The 26,064-nt window shown below is 44.1% G+C and overlaps 1 protein-coding gene across 8 annotated transcripts in view; it reads right to left on the bottom strand.

The window, feature by feature from the left end:
* Positions 1-26,064, bottom strand: part of LOC132761633 (nuclear receptor coactivator 1) — a 450,982-nt gene that overhangs the window by 119,490 nt on the left and 305,428 nt on the right. For 7 of the 8 annotated variants that reach the window (XM_067462609.1, XM_067462628.1, XM_067462629.1 and 4 more), the window contains one exon: positions 8,907-9,012. In XM_067462609.1, the coding sequence (XP_067318710.1) occupies positions 8,907-8,995 (89 nt within the window). In that variant the 5' untranslated portion in view covers positions 8,996-9,012. Of the gene's footprint in view, positions 1-8,906; positions 9,013-16,678; positions 16,784-26,064 lie in introns of those variants that run through there. The other variant, XM_067462620.1, reaches the window with a different exon arrangement.

The following is a 26,064-nucleotide window of genomic DNA, read 5'->3' as shown; positions in this document are numbered from 1 at the left end:
CAGCTCTATTGCAAATCGCAGCTTTGTCCCTTTATGAATGGCATCAGCTGTCAATATCATCAGACTATGGGTACCTGTAGTACATGTTTTTCCACCCTGGGACTACAAGTAATTGTGAATGGGGATGCTTCACCAGGTAATTGTAAAACGGAGTGAAGAAGAGTTGATGTCATTTCCTAATAAACTATATTAGAAGTAGATGCAAAAAGAAATCTGTGAAAACCTCAAATTCCATTTTGGGCATAATTAGAAAAGGAATCAAAAATAAAATTTGTGAAAATTGTATTGTCTTTGATGCATGGTGTAACCACACTGAAATCATGTGAAGAATACTGGTCACAACAATATAACAAAAGATCTAAAAAAATAATTAAGGGTTTTTAAAAAAATGGAAGCACCTACTCGAAGTGGTTTGAATCCGTGAGATGGGGTGAGCTCTAATCTGTCAGCTCCAGCTTCCTATGTGGGGACATGAGAGAAGCCTCCCACAGGATGGTAACACATCCAGGCGTCCCTTGGGCGTCCCTGTAGACAGCCAATTCTGTCACGCCAGAAGCAACTTGCGGTTTCTCAAGTCGCTTCTGACACAATTTAAAAAATCTACCCTCAGCAGAAAATGTACATATTTGAGACTCTCTCACAACCTGAGAACCTCATGGCCACCACCTAGTAAATGAAGTACAGCTCTACTCAGTGTAAAACTCACTTTGGAGTTTGCTACTACGAGATATAGCAACAGATGCCAACTTTGGACGGTTAGGTTTATCAACAAATAATCTCTTGGTACCACTGACAAGGCCTCACATCCTGTTGGTGAGTCCTAATTAACGTAGACATATTCAATGGTGAGTCAACACAGAGATTGAATCCCCCTGATCAAATAGATCTACCCTAATTAGCATTACAAATGGGATTCAGGCCAAGGTGACTATCAGGGGTAGAAATCCTGTGGACCTGCAGAAGAGGTTGCATGTTGATTCCTTGTCACTGGCTTCTCAATTTCCACCCTGGCTATTATTATCTTAGTAAGTGCTTATAATACACTAGCTGTACCCACCACGAGTTGCTGTGATCAACCTTCCCTCCCTCTTTCTCTCCTTCCTTTCCTTTTTTTCCTTCCTTTCTTATTTCTCTTCTTTCTTCTGTCTCTATCTGTTTCTTTCCTCCCTTTCTTTGTTCTTTAGTTACATCCTTCCTTCTCTCTTTCCTTCCTTCCTTCCCTTCCTCTTTCTGTCTTTTGTTCCTTCTCTCCTTCCTTCCCTCTCTCTTTCCTTTCACGCTTTTATTTCCTTCTCTCCTTCCTTCCTTTTATACATTTCTTTTTCTTTCCTTCTCTCCTTCCCTTCTTCTTTCTATCCCTCCCTCCTCCTTTACGTTTTCTTGCCCTGATGAAGGGAGTTGGATTTGATGGCCTCAAGTATTTTCTGTTGGTCGTGGGTGTTCTGTGTGGGAAGTTTGCCCTGATTCTGTTGTTCGTGGGGTTCAGAATGCTCTTTGATTGTAGGTGAACTGTGAATCTCAGTGACTACAAACCCCAAATGTCAGGGTCTATTTTCCCCAAACTCCATCTGTGTTCATATTTTGGCGTATTGAGTGCTTCTGGAGAGTTTGATCCATCATTGTTTGAGTCCACAGTGCTCTCTGGATAAAGGTGAACTACAACTCCCAAACTAAAGGTCAATGCTCACCAAACCCTTCCAGTATTTTCTGTCGGTCATGGGAGTTCTGTGTGCCAAGTTTGGTTCAATTCCATCGTTGATGGAGTTGAGAATGCTCTTTGATTGTAGGCAAACTATTAATCCCAGCAACTACAACTCCCAAATGACAAAATCATATTTTTTTGAGTGATCGTCACTCCTTGTGTTGTGAGATGTTTTGTTGCCAAATTTGGTGTGATTTCGTTCATTGGTTCTTTTGTTTTTAAGGTACTCATTATGCACAGAGCATTTATATATATATATAGATTGATTGATAATGCATACATTTTGGTGTCTATGCCTGAAATTCCAGGGGCAATGCTTGAAAATATTTTTATATTATTTATTGCACAGAAGAATGGCAGAAGACCTCTCTCACTGGTCTGCATTCAAGCTGCTCTCATTTTGCACAAACCCTGCCCTGGACTAACAACGATCAGTGTGGAGCAGCTACTCAACTGATCAATGTGTAAGTAGGCCAATAAAAAGAAATTGGTAAGTTGCTAATCAGGAAAAATTGTGATGGCAGCAGACCAAGAAATTAAGCTAAAAGGCAGAAGTGAGTCCAGAAATAAAGAGAAAAAAGCAATCAATCTGTTTGGAAAAACCGCTAAAGCAATCGCTTTCTAAGCAAATCTAAGAAGCATCTAACTTACAGGGAACCTATGCAGATGAAGAGAGAACAGCTTTCATGTGGCTGCAATTATTCACTCCTCTGCTCTGAAAAAAAAATGCCCTCAGAGGACTATTAAAAAAGAAAATGCAATGATTGCCTTGTTGCTGAATGAGATCCAGTTGCCTTTCTCCAAATCTGCATGTTTGCAGCTGAGGAGAAGAAGGGAAGAGATCTCCCGTTCTTGCATCACGCCAATTTCATGACATTTGCTGCTGAACATATATAGTCAGCCCTCCATAGCTGCTTGATTTGGGGCATGGAGACCCAAGAGAATGGGAAACACATGAATCAAAAACACTACCCTGTAGTCTAATGTACCAGTCTAGAACTTGTAGTAAAAAATCAACCTCAAAAATCTTGGTTGACTTATTCATGGCTCCACATGAATATGATACCTTACGTCTCCTCTACTCTCTCAGAGTTGGAAGAGACCCCAAGGCCATCCAGTCTAACCCCCTTCTGCCAAGCAGGAAGACACAATCAAAGAACTTCTGACTGATGGCCATCCAGCCTCTGCTTGAAAATCTCCTCAGAAGGAGAGTCTACCAGACTCCAAAACAACTGCATATTCCACTGTCGAACAGCTCTTACCCTCAGGTGCATTCTGCTCTCCGTGGAATGGAGACTAAACTCTCAATTAGATACGTTTCCGGTCCTAATTCAAGTTGCAGGTTATTTATTTATTTCCAGTATTTCTACCCCGTTTTTTCTCTACCCCCGAAGAGGGACTTAGGACGGCTTACACTTGGCTACAAAGCCTTAAACGGTTCAAGTCCAGCCTATCTTCACAATCACCCATGAACCTGTCCGAGCTCTAAGATTTATTGTATTTATTTACGGGGTGAGAAGGGCAGCTTTATATGCTACCCTTCTCACCCCGAAGAGGATTCAGAGCAGCTTACAAGACATATATTACATACATTATATTATATTATTAGCATAGTACAATATCAGCATTAAACATTGCTATATTGCACCATAACACTATATCGTAATATTATTAGTAATATTACATGTAATATAAATATATAATTATAATATCATATAATTATAATTATAATTATAATTATATTGCATTACATTATAATATTATAAATTTTATTATATTATATTATATTATAGTATAGTATAGTATAGTATAGTATAGTATATTATGGAGCACCCGGTGGCGCAGTGGGTTAAACCCCTGTGCCGGCAGGACTGAAGACCAACAGGTCGCAGGTTCAAATCTGGGGAGAGGCAGATGAGCTCCCTCTATCAGCTCCAGCTCCTCATGCGGGGACATGAGAGAAACCTCCCACAAGGACGATAAAAACATCATCTGGGCGTCCCCTGGGCAACGTCCTTGCAGACGGCCAATTTTCTCACACCAGGAGTGACTTGCAGTCACTCCTGACACGACAAACATATATATATATATATTAGTAGAACAGCACAGGAGACAAGGTGGAACTGTCCCCTGGCCCCCTCTCTTTTCACTCTGGCCCAGAGCGATAGTTGGTGATGGGGGAGGAATCTCCAGCTGATGGGGAGGCCCTTCTCTTGCTCCCACCTCCATCACAAGTGTGGTTGGTGGGGACGAGGAAGAGGGCCTTCTCGGTGATGGCCCCCAACTCACTCTCCAGGGAGACTAGATTAGCACCCACCCTGTCCACTTTCCGTAAAGACCTAAAAACGTGGATGTTCCAATGTTTGGGTCATTGGTTCACTAGATAAATTGCCCTTCTAGCCTTAATTTTCAGCTCTTGTCCCTGTCCTGTAGTTGTAGTGCAGGAATTGCACCACCTGACATCCACCAGGAAGTAGCAATCAATAGTGAAAGGACCAAGGCAGTGACATCTCCAGCTCACCCCCTGTTTGGATATCAGCCATCATGTCAACGACTTAAATCAAGAAATAGTTTTCTAAGATCTACAGAGACACTCGCTGGAACACCTCAGCAAGCAAGAGTCCAAAAGTGGCAGGCTCAAACCCAGAACCTCAATCAATGGCTGATACCAAACAAGAGACTCCCTGCTGGGCACACAGAAAACTGTAATTTCTCCAGTGGTGTAGGGTGCAGACCACCCCGTGATAATGTGGCATCTCATTAAGAGCCACATCCACTGTTTTAGTGTGGTGAGATGTATTCCACACTGGGCATGCATACTCAGCAGCAGAGTAGCACAGCGCAAAGGCAGATGTCTTCACTATATCTGGTTGTGATCCCCAGGTTGTGCCAGTCAGCTTTCGTATGATATTGTTTCTAGCACCCACATTTTGCTTGATGTTCAGGCAGTGCTTCTTGTAGGTAAGAGCAAGGCTTATACTTGAGTATATACGGTAGGTAAGACCTCAGGGCTAATGACAGCAATCCTGCGATGCTTTGCCACCCCAAGAAAGTCTTGCTTCCTTCTGAAAGACTCCACTGCGCCTCCACTCATGGGCTGGAAGATCTTCTCCACTTATCAATATGAGTTTTAAAAGACAGCCAACAAGAATACAACTCTCTTTGGAAGGAAAGATCCCGCAGCGCCCTTTAGCCTTCTGCCTGAATCAAAGCTAGCGGAAACATGGTGTGAGCAAGGGCGATTTTAAGGAAGACACATCTGAGAAGGCTTTGGGAGGAATGGCTTCCCTCTGATTATTGAAAGGCTTGTGAATATTACTCAGGAGAGCGGGATGAGTGTTTTGGTTAAGGTCAGATTAAGAGGTGGGGAGAGATCAGGAAAGTGACTGAGATATTCATGTCGGGATTTTTTTAAAAATGCTGCAACTCGGTGCCACTGTTGCTGTGGCAACGTAAGCTGTGGAAGGATAGAAATCCAATTTCCCTTAGAGGTAAAAACACACACACACACACACACACACACACACACACACACACACCATTGTTAGAATATGACTCCTGTTGGCTAGTCCTCCTGCCATGCCAAAGTGTCCTGGTCAGTAATAATCAGAAACGGACCAGGAAGCCAAAGCGGGGACTGACCCAGAGTTTTGAAAGTCAGTTCATCACATTAACGGCATAATTGATGACATTCGCTGAGATCTGCACTTACGAAAGCAAAAAAAAGCGCATGAGTAGATAGAGGCACAGGAATAAAACAGCAGGAGCCTTTGATACAAGAGAGAGAGAGAGAATGAAGAGGAAGGCTTGGCTAATTGAGGAGAAACAGATTTCATCCACTCTGCTATTATCAACAGGGATGTCAACTTTAAGTGCTAAAGTTAACTTCACCACTTGACAAATGATTGGGGTGAAAATTGGTGTTGTTTCTCACCTATTCCTTCTTAGATTCACAAAGGATGGTGCAGCAACCTAGAGCTTGGAGGTATCTTCCTGCCTCTCTCCCGAGATTCTGAGCTGGGACTTTGAGGTTTTTAGGAGGTTACAGTGGGTGCATCTAGACCAGCGTTTCTCAACCTGGGGGTCAAGATCCCTGGGGGGGGGGAAGGGGGTTTCAGAGGGGTCACCCTGGACATTTCCCTAAACGGTTCTGGTCCAGCTTACCTATTCTAACATATCTCTCCTTATGAACTATCTAGGACAGTGTTTCTCAACGTGGGGGGGGGGGGTCACGAGGGGATGTTAGAGGGGTCCCCGAAGACCATCAGAATATACAATATTTTTTGTTGGTCATGGGGTCAAGTTTGACCCAATTCTATCATTGGTGGGGTTCAGAATGCCCTTTGATTTTAGGTGAACTATAAATTCCAGCAACTACAACTCCCAAATATCAAGGTCTATTTTCTCCAAACTCCACCAAAGTTCACATTTGGCCATATTGAGTGTTCGTGCCAAGTTTGGTCCAGATCCATCATTGTTTGAGTCCACAGTGTTCTCTGGATTTAGGTGAACTACAACTCCCAAACTCAAGGTCAATGCCCACCAAGCCGTTCTGGCATTTTCTGTTGGTCATGGGAGTTCTGTGTGGCAAGGTCTGATTCAATTCCTTCATTGGTGGAGTTCAGAATGCTCTTTGATTGTAGGCGAACTATAAATCCCAGCAACTACAACTCCCAAATGACAAAATCCAACCCCGCCCCAACTCCACCAGTATTCAAATTTGGGCGTATTGAGTATTTGTGCCAAATTTTGTCCAGTGAATGAAAATCCATCCTGCATATCAGATATTTACAGTACGATTCATAACAGTAGCAAAATTACAGTTATGAAGTAGCAACAAAAATAATGTTATGGTTGGGGGTCACCACAACATAAGGAACTGTATTAAGGGGTCGCGGCATTAGGTAGGTTGAGAACCACTCATCTAGGACTTTAAGATTGTCTGGGGAGGCCGTGCTCTCGATCCCGCCTTCCTCGCAGACACATTTGACGGGGACGAGAGACAGGGCCTTCTCAGTGGTGGCACCTTTGCTATGGAACGCCCTCCCTTCTAACATTCTGCAAGATGGTCAAGACCTAGCTTTTCGAGCAGGCTTTTCCTACTGGAGCATAATTAGACAAAAATGAATCATGGAATGTTTGACGATGTAATTGGATCATGATTTCAGTAAGGAGGCGTTGAGGATTTGTTTTATAGATATTATTGTTTTTTGTATTTTTAATGTTGAACAGTTTCTATAACTGCTTTATAATTGTTTTTAACTGAATTCTGATTTTTTTTTTGTCGTGTCAGGCGCGACTTGAGACACTGCAAGTCGCTTCTGGTGTGAGAGAATTCCAAACTCAAGGGCAATGCCCACCAAACCCTTCTAGTATTTTCTGTTGATCATGGGAATTCTGTGTGCCAAGTTTGGTTCAATTCCATCGTTAGTGGAGTTCAGAATGTTCTTTGGTTGTAGGTGAACTATAAATTCCAGCAACAACAACTCCCAAATGACAAAATCAACTCTCCCAACCCACCAGTATTCAAATTTGGATATCTGTGCCATATTTGGTCCGGTGAATGAAAATACATGGGAGTTCTGTGTGACAAAACGGGTTGAATTCCATCATTGGTGGAGTTCAGAATGCTCTTTGATTGTAGGCGAACAATAAATCCCAGAAACTACAACTCCCAAATGACAAGGTCTATTTCCCCCAAACTCCACCTATATTCACATTTCGGCATATTGAATATTCATGCCAAGTTTGGGCCAGATCCAACATTGTTTGAGTCCACAGCGCTCTCTAAATGTAGGTGAACTATAACTCCCAAACTCAAGGGCAATGCCCACCAAACCCTTCAAGTATTTTCTGTTAGTCATGGGAATTCTGTGTGCCAAGTTTGGTTCAATTACATCGTTAGTGGAGTTCGGAATGTTCTTTGGTTGTAGGTGAACTATAAATTCCAGCAACAACAACTCCCAAATGACAAAATCAACTCTCCCAACCCACCAGTATTCAAATTTGGATATCTGTGCCATATTTGGTGAATGAAAATACATGGAAGTTCTGTGTGACAAACGGGTTGAATTCCATCATTGGTGGAGTTCAGAATGCTCTTTGATTGTAGGCTAACTATAAATCCCAGCAACTACAACTTCCAAATGACAAAATCAATGCTCCCCCCCCCCCCCCCAAATCCCACCAGAATTCAAATTTGGGTGTGTTGAGTCTTTGTGCCAAATTTGGCCCAGTGAATGAGAATGCATCCTGCATAACAGATATTTACATTATGATTTATAACAGGAGCAAGATTACAGTTATGAAGCATCAACAAAAATAATGTTACGGTTGGGGGTCACCACAACCTGAGGAACTGTATTAAGAGGTCACAGCATTAGGAAGGTTGAGAAACACTAATCTAGACTGTAAAATGAATGCAATTTGATCCCACATTAACAACCATTGCTCAATCCTATGGAATCATGGGAATTATAGTTTTACAAGGCCTTTATAACCTTTCTTGCCGAAGAGGGTTGGTGTCTCACCAAACTACAAGTCCCCATATTCCATAGCACTGAACTATTGAATGTATCTGATATACAATTTACGAGTATATGGTATTCATTGGTGGTCTCCTATTCAAGTTGTAACCTGGGCTGACTCTGCTGAGTCCCCAAAATCAGATGGGATCTGGTGCCTTTAGGGCATTTAGGCAAGATCTTAGCCAGAAGGCTGAGAGGGGATATGATAGCCATGTATAAATATGTGAGAGGAAGCCACAGGGAGGAGGGAGCAAGCTTATTTTCTGCTTCCTTGGAGACTAGGACGCAATGGAACAATGGCTTCAAACTACAAGAGAGGAGATTCCATCTGAACATGAGGAAGAACTTCCTGACTGTGAGAGCTGTTCAGCAGTGGAACTCTCTGCCCCGGAGCGTGGTGGAGGCTCCTTCTTTGGAAGCTTTTAAACAGAGGCTGGATGGCCATCTGTCAGGGGTGATTTGAATGCAATATTCCTGCTTCTTGGCAGAATGGGGTTGGACTGGATGGCCCATGAGGTCTCTTCCAACTCTTTGATTCTATGATTCTACGGTTGCTATTCAAAATGCAAAGAAAAAGCCTTAACGCTCATCTGAGGGAACGAAATCTGTTCTCATCCACCAAATGAGGAGATGTCAGAAGAATATCAGAAGAAAGGTCTCAGCACCCTTTCTCTTACCTCTGGGCCAGAGTGTCACACGGCGACCTCTTCCTCTTCTGGGAATCCGGGTTTGCCGGGTCCATGGAGTTGTTCCCAAGGCCACTCATGTTGAGTCAGTTCACGCCTGAGGAGGAAACAAGCAACAAGGCTAAAGTACATCACAGGTAAAGGTGAAGTAGGTAAGATAAGGAAGGATTCTCATTCACCACAGCCTGAGGAGATGCAGCTCCACTGACGAAGCACAGGGTGGGAGGGCAGAGGAAGTGGACCCTACACAGCCACCTACTCTCTCTTTCATCAGCCACAGCACTTCCTGTCCCAATGCTCAACCTGTTGACAACGCATCATTTTGCTCTCTCAGTTTCACCGACCTTTCGCTGAACTTCCTGCGCAGTGACTGGCCCGGTTTTGGCATGCCATCCACAAAAGAGTTGGCCTCGTGGGCGACGTGGTTGCCCCCTGCTCAGAGGTCTAGTGGCACACACCACCCAGGGGTTACAAACCTCCCTAGAAAAGCACATCGACTTGAGACTTGAGCAGATGGCATCAAAAAGATGCCTCCTCTGAGACTGTGCGGTCGCAGGAGGGCACGTTTGGTTACCGAGCTGTCAGCACCCTTCTGTCACCCTTACCATTACTCCCTTTCCAAAGACCAGAGACAGGTGGGAGTCCTCATGCAGTCAAAACAGTGCAAGAAGAAGGTTGCTAGCAAACTTGGGGGAAAGCCCGTAATTTTGTACCACCAATTGCAAAAAAGCACAGGTTGCATTTCACTTACCCAAAAATGCTTGGGACCAGAAGCGTTCCGTATTTTGGATTTTTTAATACTGGCCACCAAATGCTTGCTATGTTTAGTTTCCCAGGAGAAGGCAGGGTGATGGGATGGCTTCTCCTCAACCACAAAGCCAGCCATGAAGCAATGGCGACAGCAATTCTTCCTGCTCCACTCCCACCCCAAAACCCAGGACTGGTCAATGAGCAGCAGATAAGTGAAACCAGATATTAGATCTGTAGATTGGAGGGGGGGGGGGTAGTGTAAAATCCTCCATTGTAAAATCCTCCATTGAACCAGTTAGGACATTAAGATCGTCTGGGGAGGCCCTTCTCTCGGTCCCGCCGGCATCACAAGCACACCTCGCGGGGATGAGAGATAGGGCCTTCTCAGTGGTGGCCCCTCGGCTGTGGAATGCCCTTCCTTCAGATATCAGATTGGCCCCCTCCTTACTGGCATTTCGGCGGAAAGTGAAGATCTGGCTGTTCGAACAGGCATTTGATTAGGCAGTGTAATTGATTATAGGAACATGGAATAACGGATGATGAGACTGGATTCTGATTCTATTGATGAGACGTAAATGATTGTCATATTGATGTTTAATTGTTGTTATGCTATTGCTTTTAAATGTTCCAATGATTTTGTAATGTTTGCATTGAAACTGTTGTTGTTAACCACTTTGAGTTGCCTAAGGGCTGAGAAAAGCAGTATATAAATGAAGTAAATAAATAATAAATAAATTGTTGTACTGATATAGTATGATGAGTGGCCAACAAATGACCCAAGAGCTATAGGGAAGTCTATGGGGAGGATGGTTTAAACCAGGCGTCCTCAAACTTTTTAAACAGAGGGCCAGATCACAATCCTTCAAACTGTTGGAGGGCCAGATTATAATTTGGAAAAAAAACCATGAATGAATTTATTGTCAAAGGCTTTCATGGCCGGAATCACTGGGTTGATGTAGGTTTTTTCGGCTATATGGCCATGTTCTAGAGGCATTCTCTCCTGACGTTTCGCCTGCATCTATGGCAAGCATCCTCAGAGGTAGTGAGGTCTGTTGGAACTAGGAAAATGGGTTTATATATCTGTGGAATGACCAGGGTGGGATAAAGAACCCTTGTCTGGCAGGCCAACAAATGCTAATCAAGGTGGTCAGTTGAAACATTCACACCTAGCTCCAGCAGACAAGGGTTCTTTGTCCCACCCTGGTCATTCCACAGATATATAAACCCATTTTCCTAGTTCCAACAAACCTCACTACCTCTGAGGATGTTCCAACAAACATCCTCACTACCTCTGAGGATGCTTGCCATAGATGCAGGCGAAACGTCAGGAGAGAATGCCTCTAGAACATGGCCATATAGCCCGAAAAAACCTACATCAACCCATGAATGAATTCGTATGCACACTGCACATAATCTTATTTGTAATGCAAAAAAAAAAAAAACCCACTTAAAAACAATACAATAATTAAAATGAAGAATAATTTTAACAAATATAAACGTATTAGTATTTCAATGGGAAGTGTGGGCCTGGCTTTTGGCTAATGAGATAGGATTGTTGTTATTGTTGTTGTGTGCTTTCAAGTCATTTCAGACTTAGGTCGACCCTGAGCGAGGGTCAGATAAATGACCTTGGAGGGCCATATCCGGCCCTCGGGCCTTAAGTTTGAGGAACTCTAATTTAAACAATGTCAACTATTCTCATTCACCCAATTTGCATTCCCATTTCTCCTTAAAGATGGAGTCAAGGGTCAAGGCAGGAGGAAAATTAATGCTGAAAGAACTATGCTTTACCTTGCTCCAGATCTGGAGCTTGCCATCTCAGTTGGCAATGTGGCCCATAAAACACAAACGTTTTCCTATTTGTGCTTTAGAATATGCATTTCCATAGCCTTTTATACTCTACAGGCATTTCAAAAAATGTTTGTTTTGTACCCATGAAGCAATTCTGAGACAGGAGTTAAGAAAGAAACAGAGTTGGCCTCATGGGCGACGTGGTTGCCCCCTGCTCAGGGGTCTAGTGGCACACACCACCCAGGGGTTACTAACCTCCCTAGAAAAGCACATCAACTTGAGACTTGACACCTATGAATCTTTTCCTATTCCACTATGTGACTTCTGTAATCAGCAAAAAGATCCATAACATGCCAATGAGGCTGCTCAAATTTTGGAAACAAGCAATTAGCATCCCTTCTGTCCCCAGACTCTAGAACGTCAACACTTGTCTAGAGAGCAATGAGGAACAGAAGGAACCCTGTGATGAACATCTCCTCTAGGTAACTTAATGCATTTGAACTGTGTTCTTGAACTATGTTTCTTGTTAACATTTGAATCATGGCTACCAAGATCTTCAAAGTCAGCAGAAATCTTTTAAAATAGTATTAGCAATCAACAATCAGCAATGACGATACCACAGACAGACACACACACACCCTTGCAGCAATGGAAAACATTGGTCCGTTGCCATGATTTACGAGGAAGAAGAACATCAAGCCTTGGTCAGGAACCAACCACCCAGTCAATGAGCACAGATCTAATTTTATGACTCCTATTTGGCGTAAAAAGACAGTACTGATGTAAATGCAAAGCAGAGGGGAAAGAATCTTTCTAAACAAGACTATAAAACTCATCTGCTCTAGGTTACGACTGCATAAGCCCGCAATGCACACTAGATTTTAGTTTATTTCACATCCGTTTACCATTCTTCTTTTGAGTTTGCAAAACCACAACTTAGTTATATTCAATCCTGGATCAGTATCAAGTAAAATAAAATGAAATTGACACCAAAATGACTGCACCAATGCAGAAACTTTGGTTCTGGGTTCACACAGGTCAGGAAAAAAACTCCAAAGCCTTGAAGTCTCTAATTATTAACAAAAATGGTGTCCTTGTTTGAAGGAAACCATTTTTCCAGATCAGGGGTGCAAAATATATCCCCTCAAATCCCAACCAGGGAAAAGGCAAGGCGACGGTGACCTTGGCAATGTCTCCAGCCGAACAAAGGGAGGACTACCGACAGAACTGCAAGCCCAGCTGAAATCTTTGGCTCCAATCAGATCCTTGATGTAATATGCTCAGGTTAGTTTTTTGTTTAATTGTAAATCCAGTTTATTTTCAACAGCCCTTGCCAAGCTGACAGGCCAAAAACAATTTAAACCATCCTAAAAATAACTTTGATGGTTCAGCTGGAAAAACGATCTGACCCCAAGAGCTCCAAATGAATCTTCCAATTCCTGAAGAGATGCTTACTCCATAAAAAGAGGTGTGGAGGGGCGTTTGCAGGTTTTTGCTCCAAGGATCCCAATTTTTCACCAAGGACTGCCCTTGCACCATGCTACCTGTGCTCAAGTACGAGAAATCCAGTTTCTATTTAATTATTTATTATTTACTAGCCATCCCCTGCCATGCATTGCTATGGCCCAGTTTGTGTATATGTGTTTTGTGTGTGTATATGTGTGTGTTTGCATATATATGTGGTTTTGTGCATGCACTGTAATGCATTTTTCATTTTTTTTGGCTTTTAAAGTATCTTCTTCTGTGTTTTTCAGTGTTTTTATGAGTGATGGTCACTTTTTGACCTGATAGGTGTATGGTGTCCAAATTTGGTGTCAATTTGTCCAGTGGTTTTTGAGTTCTGTTAATCCCACAAACGAACATTACATTTTTATTTATATAGATTAAGAGCATTTCTGTCCCACCCTTCTCGCCTCCGAAGAGGGACTCAGGACAGCTACCAGCAGGCACCATTCGGTGCCAAACAATACACAACATAAAATACATTTAATCTACATCAAAAACAGTTGTAAATACATAAAACAATTTGCCATTTCATGTCATCCTCCAAATCAATCCATAGCCATCAGTTCAACAGTCCACTAAAACCATCTTCAATCCATTGCCATCAACGAAAACAGTCAGTTAAAACCATCTATTCTGCGAACGCTTGATCCCATAACCAGAGTTTGAGCTTTTTCCGGAAAGTCATGAGGGAGGGGGCAGATCTAATCTCGTTAGGGAGGGCATTCCACAGCCAAGGGGCCACCACCGAGAAGGCCCTGTCTCTCGTTCCCACCAACCGTGATTGTGATGGCAGCGGGACCGAGCGCAGGGTCTCTCCAGAAGATCTTAAGGTCCTTGGGGGTTCGTAGAGGGAGATAAATTCAGACAGGTAAGGTGGCGCAGTGGGTTAAAGCACTGAGCTGCTGAGCTTGTTGATCGAAAGGTCGCAGGTTCGATTCCGGGGAGCGGCGTGAGCTTCCGCTGTCAGCCCTAGCTTCTGCCAACCTAGCAGTTCGAAAACATGCAAATGTGAGTAGATCAATAGGTACCGCTCCGGCGGGAAGGTAATGGCACTCCATGCAGTCATGCTGGCCACATGACCATGGAGGTGTCTACAGACAACGCTGGCTCTTCAGCTTAGAAATGGAGATGGCACCACACCCCAGAGTCAGACATGACTGGACTTAATGTCAGGGGACTACCTTTACCTTTACCTAAGCTGGGCCAGAGCCATTTAGGGTTTTATAGGTCAAGGCCAGCACTTTGAATTGTGCCCGGAAGGTAATAGGCAGCCAGTGGAGCTGGTGTAACAGGGGAATTGAATGCTCCCTGTACCCCGCTCCTGTGAGCAGTCTGGCTGCCAAGCATTGGACTAGCTTAAGCTTCCAAACAGTCTTCAGAGGCAACCTCACATAGAGTGCATTGCAGTAATCTATACGGGATGTAACCAGAGTCTGGGCCACCGTGGCCAAAATGGAAACATCTTCACATTGCTTCCTCTTCTTTATAGGAAAAGGCAATGGAAAGAGAGAGAGAGAGAGAATGAGAGCTACCTAAAACAGAGGTTTGGAGATGAGTTGGTTGGGCAGGAAGCCCTTTTAAGTGGCCGTGTGTGTACTGTACTCTTATTACATTTCTAAAAGCCTTTGCATTTTTAATTTTTTTTAGCAGTGATTTCATATGATAGCGTAATTGTTTTCTTTGAATTTTAAAGTTCAAAGTTCAAAATTCAAAGTTAAAATCTTTGAATTTTAACTGCATACTATGACTACAGGAAATACATTCCAAGGGCCTTGTGGATACCTGAAAACATGGATAATAGCAAACCCTGTATTTTGACCACACTTTGGGCTGAAAGCATACCACAGAATCACACTTGAAGACTGAAGAGAGGCCCATAAACACTTCTCAGGTAGAGGAGGGATGTTTTTTGGAGTGTGGATGAAACTGTGGATACTGAATCTGTGGGTTTCATTTTAATTTGCATAAGGAGCCTTGGGGTGCGTATCAGGGAAACAATGGGATGTAATTTAAATACATTTTTAATTTTTAAATTAATTTATGTCACAGATGATGGGTATGTCTTCTCTGATACATCTCGGGGGTTACTTTCTCGGCACTCCTTTCTAGATCCCCTTCTCCCCACAGCTCCCAATGGCAATATATCCACTGTATTGTTGAAGGCTTTCAAGGCTGGAATCACTGGCTTGTTATAGGTTTTTCGGGCTATATGGCCATGTTCTAGAAGCATCCTCTCCTGACATTTCACCTGCATCTATGGACCTCACAACTTCTGAGGATATCTGAGGATATGCTACCAGGCACTTTGAATTGTGCCTGGTAGCAAACTAACAGCCAATGGAGCTGGTGCAACAGAGGAGTTGTACACTCCCTGAGTGCCGCTCCTGTTAGCAATCTGGCTGCCATTCGTTGGACCATTTGAAGCTTCCGGACAGTCTTCAAAGGCAACCCCATGTAGAGCACATTGCAGTAGTCTATACAGGATATAACTAGGGAACCCCATGTAGAGCACATTGCAGTAGTCTATACAGGATGTAACTAGAGTGTGGACTACTGTGGCCAAGTCAGACTTCCCAAATACTGCAAATAAATAAATAAATAATAAATATATACGGTAGGTCTTCTCATGCTACATATATGCCATCTGGGGCTAGAGGACAGGATCAAGAACCACTTCACCATATACCTGTGGGCCATCATGCGAGACCTTGTGAAAATGTATGGTGAGGTGGGTAGAGTACAAGACCATGAGACACTTCTTTCAATGGGTTGTTGTAGGTTTTTTCGGGCTATATGGCCATGGTCTAGAGGCATTCTCTCCTGACATTTCGCCTGCATCTATGGCAAGCATCCTCAGAGATAGTGGCCTCACTACCTCTGAGGATGCTTGCCACAGATGCAGGTGAAACGTCAGGAGAGAATGCCTCTGGACCATGGCCATATAGCCCGAAAAAACCTACAACAACCCAGTGATTCCGGCCATGAAAGCCTTCGACAATACTTCTTTCAATGCTCAACCCTCTCAAAACCGCTTGTTTGAGACTCAAGCATTCCCAGTAATGAAAGCTCATTTTCTGGTCCTATAGGCAGTGAAATGCCAAATTAGGTAGATGCTCCTAAAACAACACAAAACAAGAAATTTAAAAATTAGATGCTAGGAAAGTTCTCTCCGCGGCGGTTATTGCTTCTTGTTCTGGTCCCCGCCATCCAAATGCTTCCCATCTGTGCTAATGCAGGCAGAATCTCAATTAGAAATGATTAAGAACTCGCTCCGCCAGCCAAGACGAAGCGCAGCTACAGAGCTCCTTTCCTTAATACGCTATTACTTGCTAACCTCCGTACTTGGAGCTTCTCCCTGATTTCTTTTCCTTTCGACTTCTGCCGATTACCAAACGCTGCAACCACCTGTTGGCTCGGCAAGAGCCGCTATGAATCACGAAGGAAAGCGCCGGAGCGTGCCAGAAAAGGCAGGGCCCTGACCTGACTTTGCGAGTGGAATTTTCTGTCTTTGACCTCCCATTACGAGGGAAGCATCAACAGTCCCGCATCAAGTCAGCCACATCCATTCCCAGCCAAAGAAAACAAGCGCAATGCAATGCTGCCTGGGGGCAGAGCGGAGGAGACAGGGCAGGGATCCAAGGAGCCATCTGTCGCTGGATGGGCAAGAGCCACCTGCTCCCATGCCAAGCCCCGGCCGGCTTCGGTCTTCCTCTCACCTGTTCCAGGCAAGCCGTTCCGGCATCTCTGCCGCACATAACTGGGCGCTGATCCTTGACCGGCATTTCCCAAGCCACCAGCCTGTTATGGCCTGTGAACAGCAGGCTCCTGCCGATTAGAATCAAAAACAACTTCCCATAATCCTCTAAGCAGTCTTGCTCTTCTTTTCCCCCTCGGGAAGAGCATTATGGAGATGCTGACAGATGGAGCTATTGGCACCGCTGCGCAGCCTAAGTACCTGGAAGAGCAGTCGGCAGGACAATAGGCAGGGAGCCTGCGCAGCGCAAGGCCCCACACTTCGCTCCTCCCGAGGCTTTGGACTTACAGAATCACAGAATCATGCAGTTAGAAGAGATCTCAAGGGATATCCAGTTCATTGCCCTTCTGCCAGGCAGTAAGACACAGTCAAAGCACTCCTGACAGATGGCCATCCAGTCTCTGTTTTAAAAACTCCATAGAAGAAGACTCCACTGGATTCCCATGCATAGAATCATAGAGTTGGAAGAGACCTGGTGGGCCATCCAGTCCAACCCTATTCTGCCAAGAAGCAGGAAAATTTCATTTTTGTCGCTCTCCTCTGGACACATTCCAGCTTGTCAATTTCTCTCTTCAATTGTGGTGCCCAGAATTGGACACAATATTCCAGGTAATGTGGTCTAACTAAGGCAGAATAGAGCATGGGTAGCATGACTTTCCTGGATCTAGGCATTATCCTCCTATTGATGCAGGCCAACATCCCATGCTGCAGCGTATTTCACTGTTGAACAGTTCTGACCATCAGGAAGCTCTTATTTCATTGATTTTTTTTTATTATTTCGCGCATTTATACACCGTCCTTCTCGACCTCTGAGGAGGGACTAAGAATGCCTTCCAAACAGGCAACAATTCAATTCCAAGCATGATACAAAACACATAATAAATACATCCATATACATTAAAATAGTTACAAATATATACATTAGAACTAATTCACCAGATTAAAATCATCATATTAAAATCGTCGTCCAAAACAGTCCAAGTACAGTCCAATAAAATCTTGTCTTCCCGGAAAAACAATTATTCTGTGAACGCTTGATCCCATAACCAGGATTTAATTTTGTTCTGGAAGGTCAGAAGCGAAGGGGTGGATCTAACCTAATTAGGGTGGGAGTTCCACAGCTGAGGGGCTACCGCAGAGAAGGCCCTGTCTCTCATCCCCATCAAACGTGATTGCGATGGCAGTGGGACAGAGAACAGGGCCTCCCCGGATGATCTTAAGGTCCTTGGTGGTTCGTAGAGGCAGATACATTTGGACAGGTCAACTGGACCAGAACCATTTAGGGCTTTATAGGTTAACACCAACACTTTGAATAGAGCCCAGAAGTTAATAGGCAGCCAGTGGAGCTGGCGTAGCAAGAGAGTTGTCCGCTCCCTGTACTCAGCTCCTGTGAGCTACCTGGCTGCTGAGTGTTGGACTAGCTGAAGCTTCCAAGCAGTTTTCAGAGGCAACCCCACACAGAGTAGTTTTCAGAGGCAACCCCATGCAATACCGGCTAAACTATTACTCTGTTTATCCAGTATTGCACCACCCGACATCCACCGGGGAGTAGCAACCAATAGTGAAAGGACCAAGGCAGTGACATCTCCGGCCCATCCCGTTCGGATATCAGCCAGCACGCCAATGACTTAAATCAAGATATAGTTTTTAAAGATCCACAAAGATACTTCCTGGAACACCTCACCAAGCGAGAGTCCAAAAGTGGCAGGTTAAAACCCGGAACCTTAATCCATAGCTGATACCAAATGAGAGGCTCACTCCTGGGCACACAGAAGACTGGGCAACTTGGAAGGCGCTGAACAGACTCTGCTCTGGCACCATGAGATGCAGAGCAACCTTAAGAAATGGGGCTACAAAGAGGAGTCCACGACATGCGAGTGCGGAGAAGAACAAACCACAGACCACCTATTACAATGCAGTCCGCCATGTGCAGAATGGAGGACCTTCTTATAGCAACACTAGCAACACCAAGTGGCCAGCTACTGGTCGAAGGACATTTAATAGAATGCCAAGTTTTCAAACTTTGTGTGTGTGTTTGTGTTTTAATACATTACAACTGTTTGGTTCGCTCCTGATACAATCAATCAATCAATCAATCAATCAATCCATCAATCAATCAATCAATCAATCAATCAATCACAAAGGCATGGTGCCCCTGAGGACTCCAAACCCCATGCCCCTGAGGACTCCAAACCATAGAAAAATGAAAAAATAATCAGTCACAGGTGGAGCAAAAATGGATGACATTGCTTTCAGCCATGTGAGGAACTAAAATGTGGTCTGAGATGGTTTGTAGGGAGCAGCAATGGCCCTCCACCATTTCAGTTCAGTTCATCTTGGAGGAGGTGGGGGTCCTAGTCATCCGCAAACCAGATCAACAATTGGGTCACACCGTTTACAGAAAACCCACACACACAGATAGATATCTACATAAAACTCCAACCATCACCCAAGTCAAAAAAGAAGCACCATTAAAGCCTTGGCAGACCGTGCAAAAAGAATCCGTGAAGCCCACCTCCTCCAAGATGAACTGAACCACCTCAACTGGGCTCTCCAGGCCAATGGAGACTCCACCTCAGACATCAGAAGAGCTGCAAGACCAAGAACAAGCCATGAGAGTCAAGATGAAGATCCACCCAGAGGAAAAGTGTTCCTGCCATACATCAAGGGAACCACTGACCGCATAGGGAAGCTGATGAGGAAACACAACATACAAACAATCTACAAACCCACCAAGAAAATCCAACAAATGCTACGTTCAGCAAAGGACAAGAGGGATCCTCTCACCTCTGCAGGAGTCTACCGTCTACCATGCAGCTGTGGACAAGTCTACATAGGGACCACCAAACGTAGCGCCCAGACACGCATCAAGGAACATGAAAGGCACTGCAGACTACTTCAACCAGAGAAGTCAGCCATAGCAGAGAACCTGATGAACCAACCTGGACACAGCATTTTATTTGAGAACACAAAAATGCTGGACCACTCTCACAACCACCATGTCAGACTACACAGAGAAGCCATTGAAATCCACAAACATGTGGACAATTTCAACAGAAAGGAAGAAACCATGAAAATGAACAAAATCTGGCTACCAGTATTAAAAAATTCTAAAATTGCAACAGCAAAAACAGCAGGGAGAAAAACAGGCAGGGACATCTAATCACCCTTCAAGAAGAGTTTGCTCCAGGCACAGTCAGCCCATTGTATGCTAATCAAGGTGGTCAGTTGAAAGATTCACACCCAGCCCAACTTACAAAAGCCTTTTGTCTCACCCTGGTCATTCCACAGATATATAAACCCCTTTTTTCCCAGCTCCAGCAGACCTCACCTCTGAGGAAGCTTGCCATAGATGCAGGCGAAACGTCAGGAGAAATGCCTCTAGAACATGGCCATATAGCCCGAAAAAACCCACAAGAACTGAGTGATTCCGGCCATGAAAGCCTTCGACAATACAGTTTACCAGTTGTTATAATTTCTGGGAGTTGAAGGCCCAAAACATCTGGGGACCCCAGGTTGAGAACCACTGATATACATGATGTGTCTGAAGCAGGCATGTTTCATGGCATTGTATGTGTTCCTGTCACCAGACGAGATGGAATAAGGGCAAGGCAGAGCAGCAGCAAAAACTCTTGAAGGAGCATCACACAAAAATGGGTCGATTTTGCAGGATTTGGAATTCAGCAGCAAGAATCTGAATTCAGCTTATTCCTATCTTCAGCCAGCCTTGCAGAAAGGGGAGGCCATTTGAATTTTCTACCGCAAGCACTAAAACAGGCCGCCAGCTGCCTTCTTCAGAGAATGAGGAATCATCACCTTCCCTATTGAAGCCACTGGCAATGAGAAAGCTGTACATAAAGCATATCGAGTTACAAGGCCAGGATTGATCCTTCCTTTAGAGAAATTCTGGAGGAGACAAGAAAAGAAATCTTTAAGCGTATTGAACAACCAACTGAGCTGGGAGGAAGATGAAAGCTGTACCTGGGCTTCTACACAAGAGGCAACATTTCCGCTAGAAACCATGGCAAAGTAGGATTACACCACACATGGTTTGCCCTGCAATGCCTGTTATGTTAACAGCCACCACCTTTTGCCAGATGGCTTCCAAAGGCAGCCCTGGGAAGCACCTTCAAGCTGCTGCTTCCTCCTCCTCCTCCTTCAGAAAAAAGCTCTCCTCTCCAGTAGAAGGCTTAATTGGCTGGTATTTACCAAGCACTTAAGAGCCACTTGGAGGAAGGTGCTATGGGAGTGATAAGTAGGCATATTCTCAGCTGCCAAGTTGGTGGTGAAAGGCATGGCCCTTGCTCAGCCACAGGGCAGGAAGGCATGGAAGCCATTAACACTGCAGCAACGGGCCCCGTGAACAATTGGGGTGTTAATTTACTCTCCCTGAGAATATCCAGTATCAGAGCTTTCCAAACTGTGTGTCGGGACACACTAGTGTGTCACAAGAAAAATGCCCCCTGCCCAACAGAGGCTGCCTGGCAAGAAGACACAATCAGAGCTCTCCTGACAGACGGCCACCCAGCCTCAGTTCAAAAGCCTCCACTAGACTCCCTCCCAGCCAGTATATACTTCACTAAAGTTGGAATTGATCTCCAAAGGGCAGCTAGTTCAACCCCCATTAGTAAAGCAGGAATGTAATCAAAGCCTTCCCAACAGATGGCCATCCAGCCTCCATTTAAAAACATCCAGAGAGGTTAACTCACTAGAAAAGTGGAGTGCCATTGTTGTTCATGTGTAGGTACTATTATAACTTTTATAATTTACACAATTTGTTGATTGAGTTGCAGTGATTGCCACTAAAATGGTTTCTAATTCAGTAAAGAAAAGCTGTTGACAATGCTAAGCTAGGTGGACCAAGAGGATAAAACACAGGATAAAACACTCATCTGGAAAAGCAGCCGTACAAATCTATTTATGATGTTGAACACAGAAATATAGAACTATAGAGATAGAAGAGACCCCAGGGCCATTGAGTCCCACCGATTTCTGAAGATGTCCAAAGAAAGATCCCCCACCATGAGTCTAATCAGTTGGTTCCATTACTGAACTACTGTCACTGTCTAGAACTGTGGTGCACAACCTGTGGCCTTTCAGGTATTTGAGGCTGGATGGCTGTCTGTCAGGATTCCTGAATGCCAGAATTCCTGACCACTGGACAAGCTGAGAATAAAGAGTTTCAGGGAGTTGGGAGTCCCAAACACCTGGACCACAGTTGTGCATCACTGGTCTCCAAGGTCCTCCTAATGTTCAACCAGGATCTAATTATCTGTAATGTGAAACTATCAGACTTGGTCCTATCCTCTGGGATGACAGAGAACAAATCTGTGGAACCCCTTTAGATACTGAAAAAGTGCACCTTACATGTCGCTGCTCACAAAGAATGATAAAGACAGAGTGAGTGAGAGAGCCACAGACAAACAAAATTCAGAAACATAGTCTAGCACAGTGGTTCCCAACCTGTGGTCTGTGGATCACCAGTGGTCCGCAATAACAAATATGTTCCATGGAATCACAATTACTGCACTGTTGCCTCGAAACTACGTGGCAATGAGAGCGACTGGTCTCGCGAAACCCTCTTATAGTACTGAGGCAATGGGGATGTCGGGAGGGGAGAGGCTGACTATCCACGAAAGTTGACTATTACCACATCAGCTCTAGATTATTAAATATGGTTTTCTGTGGGCGAGCTGATGGCGACTACTGGATGGTATATGTTCTGTATCAGAAACTAGAGCTGATGTCGTCTATCCAAACAATTTTCTGAATCAGCACCCCAAATAAACAAACCGAATCTAAAGTTGACCAAAACCTGATTGGTAATCCTTTTGGTACTGATGTTGGAGAGTGGTCCCTGGTCAAAAAGAAATGTTGGGAACCATTGGTCTAGCATCATGAACCACTACAAAATAAAATCAACCTATATTCAGCGGGAGCTCTATACCAAGGCACTTTTAAAACAATCCAGAATTCCACTGCTCACCAATGAGTGAGTGAACCCAGTGGTCTCCCTCAAGAAGATATTTCATATCTGTAGTGTCATCACCCAAAAGGTTCTGATCTTCATCTCTTTCTGAAGGAACAGAGCTTCAAATACTCACTTCATCTGCAGGATGGTACAGTTTACATCTATGCAAATAAAAGTGACTGTGGGTTGTTGTAGGTTTTTCCGGGCTATATGGCCATGTTCTAGAGGCATTTTCTCCTGACATTTCACCTGCATTTATGGCAAGCATCCTCACTACCTCTGAGGATGCTTGCCATAGATGCAGGCGAAACATCAGGAGAGAATGCCTCTAGAACATGGCCATATAGCCCGAAAAAACCTACAACAACCCAGTGATTCCGGCCATGAAAGCCTTTGACAATACAAAAGTGACTGTACTCCTCCTTTGTGATCCCTCATGTATAAAATTTAGATCCTTTTAAACAATATGAACAAGGTCATACGGCCAAAGAAGGCTTATCAAATACCCATATAAAACCCTTCACATCCATTTCTTCCATCCTGCACGGCTCAGGATCAGCTGTGAGCAAGTGGTATGTCAACTCAAGAGGCTTCTCGCTAAAATCATCTTGCCCCATAGGCTCTCTTATCCTTTTCCCAGAAGGCAATTGCTGCCGTGTTGGCTTCTTTATCTGACTGAATGTACACAAAACAATCACCATTCTGAGAGATGATGTTAAAAGTATCCGCCAGGCAGGAACAAATGAGCAGAAATGACCATTAAAAATGCCGTTGCGTGAGCTGAAAGCAAGATTTTTTAAAAACTTTCCAACAGCAATTTGTAACTTCAGCATTAACAAGCATAATTCTCTGTCAGCGAACATTTGCTTGATTCATCAGGAACTTCTTTTCAGAAGTCTTTCAGCAGGTGGCCAGTGTGGATCAGCTGGCAAATAGGACGGCAAACTGGTAGCAGTAGAGATGTCTTTTTTCTGAGTTGTATCCCACTTTTCTGCCTGAACTGAAACTCACAATAGCTTCAAAGGTGGAAAACGGGTACAGTTGGCCCTCCATATCAATGGATTCAGCCATGGCTTGAAAATCTGCTGAACTATAAAGCCTGGCATATATGATCTCCCTCAAAGGAACCAAATAATAATAATAATAATAATGATAATCATCATCATCATCATCTTTATTTATACCCCGCCACCATATCCCCAAGGAGGACTCCTGCCAGCTAACATGAGGCCAAGCTCAAAAATACAATACAGCAAAATGAAATACAAAGTACAAACAACAAAAATTGCATCACAATAAATTACATACAATAGCAAAATAAGAGTAAATAAAGCAGAATAACATAATATAAAATCAAACACAAACAGTGGCAAGGATGTAACTCTACAGCAACGTTTCTCAACCTGGAAGTCAGGAACCCTGGGGGAGTTGCAAGGGGGTTTCAGAGGGGTCGCCAAAGACCATAATTTCTGATGGTCTTATGAACCCCTTTGGCTGATGATCTCTCCACCTGTCCTTCTCTTCCTTTTTGGAAATAGGCAGCGAATCCTTCCACCAAAAGCCCTCCTCTGCTGTGATTGTAGGTGAACCATAAATTCCAACAACTACAACTTCCAAATGTCAAGGTCATTTCCCACAAACTCCACCAGTGTTCACATTTGGGCTCCTTCTTTGGAGGCTTTTAAACAAAGGCTGGATGGCGATCTGCTGGGGGTGCTTTGAATGTGATGTTCCTGCTTCTTGGCAGAATGGGGTTGGACTGGATGGCCCACGAGGTCTCTTCCAGCTCTATGATTCTATTGACTATTTGTGCCAAGTTTGGTCCAGATCTATCATTGTTTGAGTCCACAGTGCTCTCTGGATGTAGGTGAATTCCCAAACTCAAGGTCAATGCGCACCAAACCCTTCCAGTATTTTCTGTTGGTTAAAGTTGGTCAGGTGCACCACCTGACATCCGCCGGAAAGTAGCAGCCAATAGTGAAAGGACCAAGGCAGAGACATCTCCAGCTAATCCCCTGTTTGGGTATCAGCCAGCACGTCAATTACTTAAATCTAGAAATAGTTTTCTAAGATCTACAGAGACACTTGCTGGAACACCTCAGCAAGCGAGGGTCTAAAAGTGGCAGGCTCAAACCCAGTACCTCAACCAATGGCTGGTACCAAATGAGAGACTCCCCCCTGGGCACACAGAGGACTGGGCGACTTGGAAGGCGCTGAACAGACTGCGCTCTGGCACTACGAGATGCAGAGCCAACCTTCAAAAATGGGGCCACAAAGTGGAATCCTCGACATGCGAGTGTGGAGAAGAGCAAACCACTGACCACCTGCTGCAATGCAACCTGACCCCTGCCACATGCACAATGGAGGACCTTCTTGCAGCAACACCTGAAGCACTCCAAGTGGCCAGATACTGGCCAAAGGACATTAATCAACTACCAAACTCACAAATTTTGTATTTTGTCCGTTTGTTTGCTTTGTTCTGTTAGAAATGTAATATAATTGACTGGTTGCCCTGACACAACAAATAAAAAACAAATGTTGGTCAAAGGAATTCTGTGTGCCAAGTTTGGTTCAATTCCATCTCTTTGATTGTAGGTGAACTATAAATCCCAGCAACTACAACTCCCAAGTGACAAAATCAATCCCTCTCCCCAACCCCACCAGTATTCAAATTTGGGTGTATTGGGTATTTGTGTCAAATTTCGTCCATATATCCTGCATATCAGATATTGACATTACAATTCATAACAGTAGTAAAATTACAGTTATGGTGTAGCAACGAAAATAATTTTATGGTTGGGGGTCACCACAACACGAGGAACTGTATTAAGGGGTCATGGTATTAGGAAGGTTGAGAACCACTGCTCTATAAGAAGAATGGAAGTGGGTCAAACATTAGCATAGCCAGGCAATACAGCAACATAAATGAGCCATGCTCCTATTAAGCACTGTGGATTGCAAACACCAGAGGCCTGCGCACTCTGATCTGGCCTCTCTGACACTGACTGAGCTGCAGAGGCAGTGGACAAGCTGGCGGCTTTGATTAGCCACTGAGATCTACAAATGAGCAGCCCTTGCATTCATTATAGCAGAAGGGGCCACATTGGTTAGCATGCACCTAATGCCTGGATCTCTGAAGAAACACCAAAGCTCTCCTTTCTTCTGACCCAGAATTGTACATCTCAGATTCCAACGAAAGGATTCTATCTCTGTACAAACCTTTCTTGAACACTTGAAATGGAAGAACATGCAGTCAAAGCAACACTGTGATCTGGGCTCTCTATAAAAGAAACAGTGAACGTTGCAAAACTGACTAGAATGGATATCACTTTTGGGCCCTCTCACACTACTAAAATATAGTGGTATGACTGCACTTT

The sequence above is a fragment of the Anolis sagrei genome, chromosome 1 (genome assembly GCF_037176765.1).
Source record: "Anolis sagrei isolate rAnoSag1 chromosome 1, rAnoSag1.mat, whole genome shotgun sequence".
NCBI lineage: Eukaryota > Metazoa > Chordata > Lepidosauria > Squamata > Dactyloidae > Anolis > Anolis sagrei.
The sequence above is the reverse complement of the archived record's forward strand: the minus strand, read 5'-3'. Positions and strand labels throughout refer to the sequence as shown.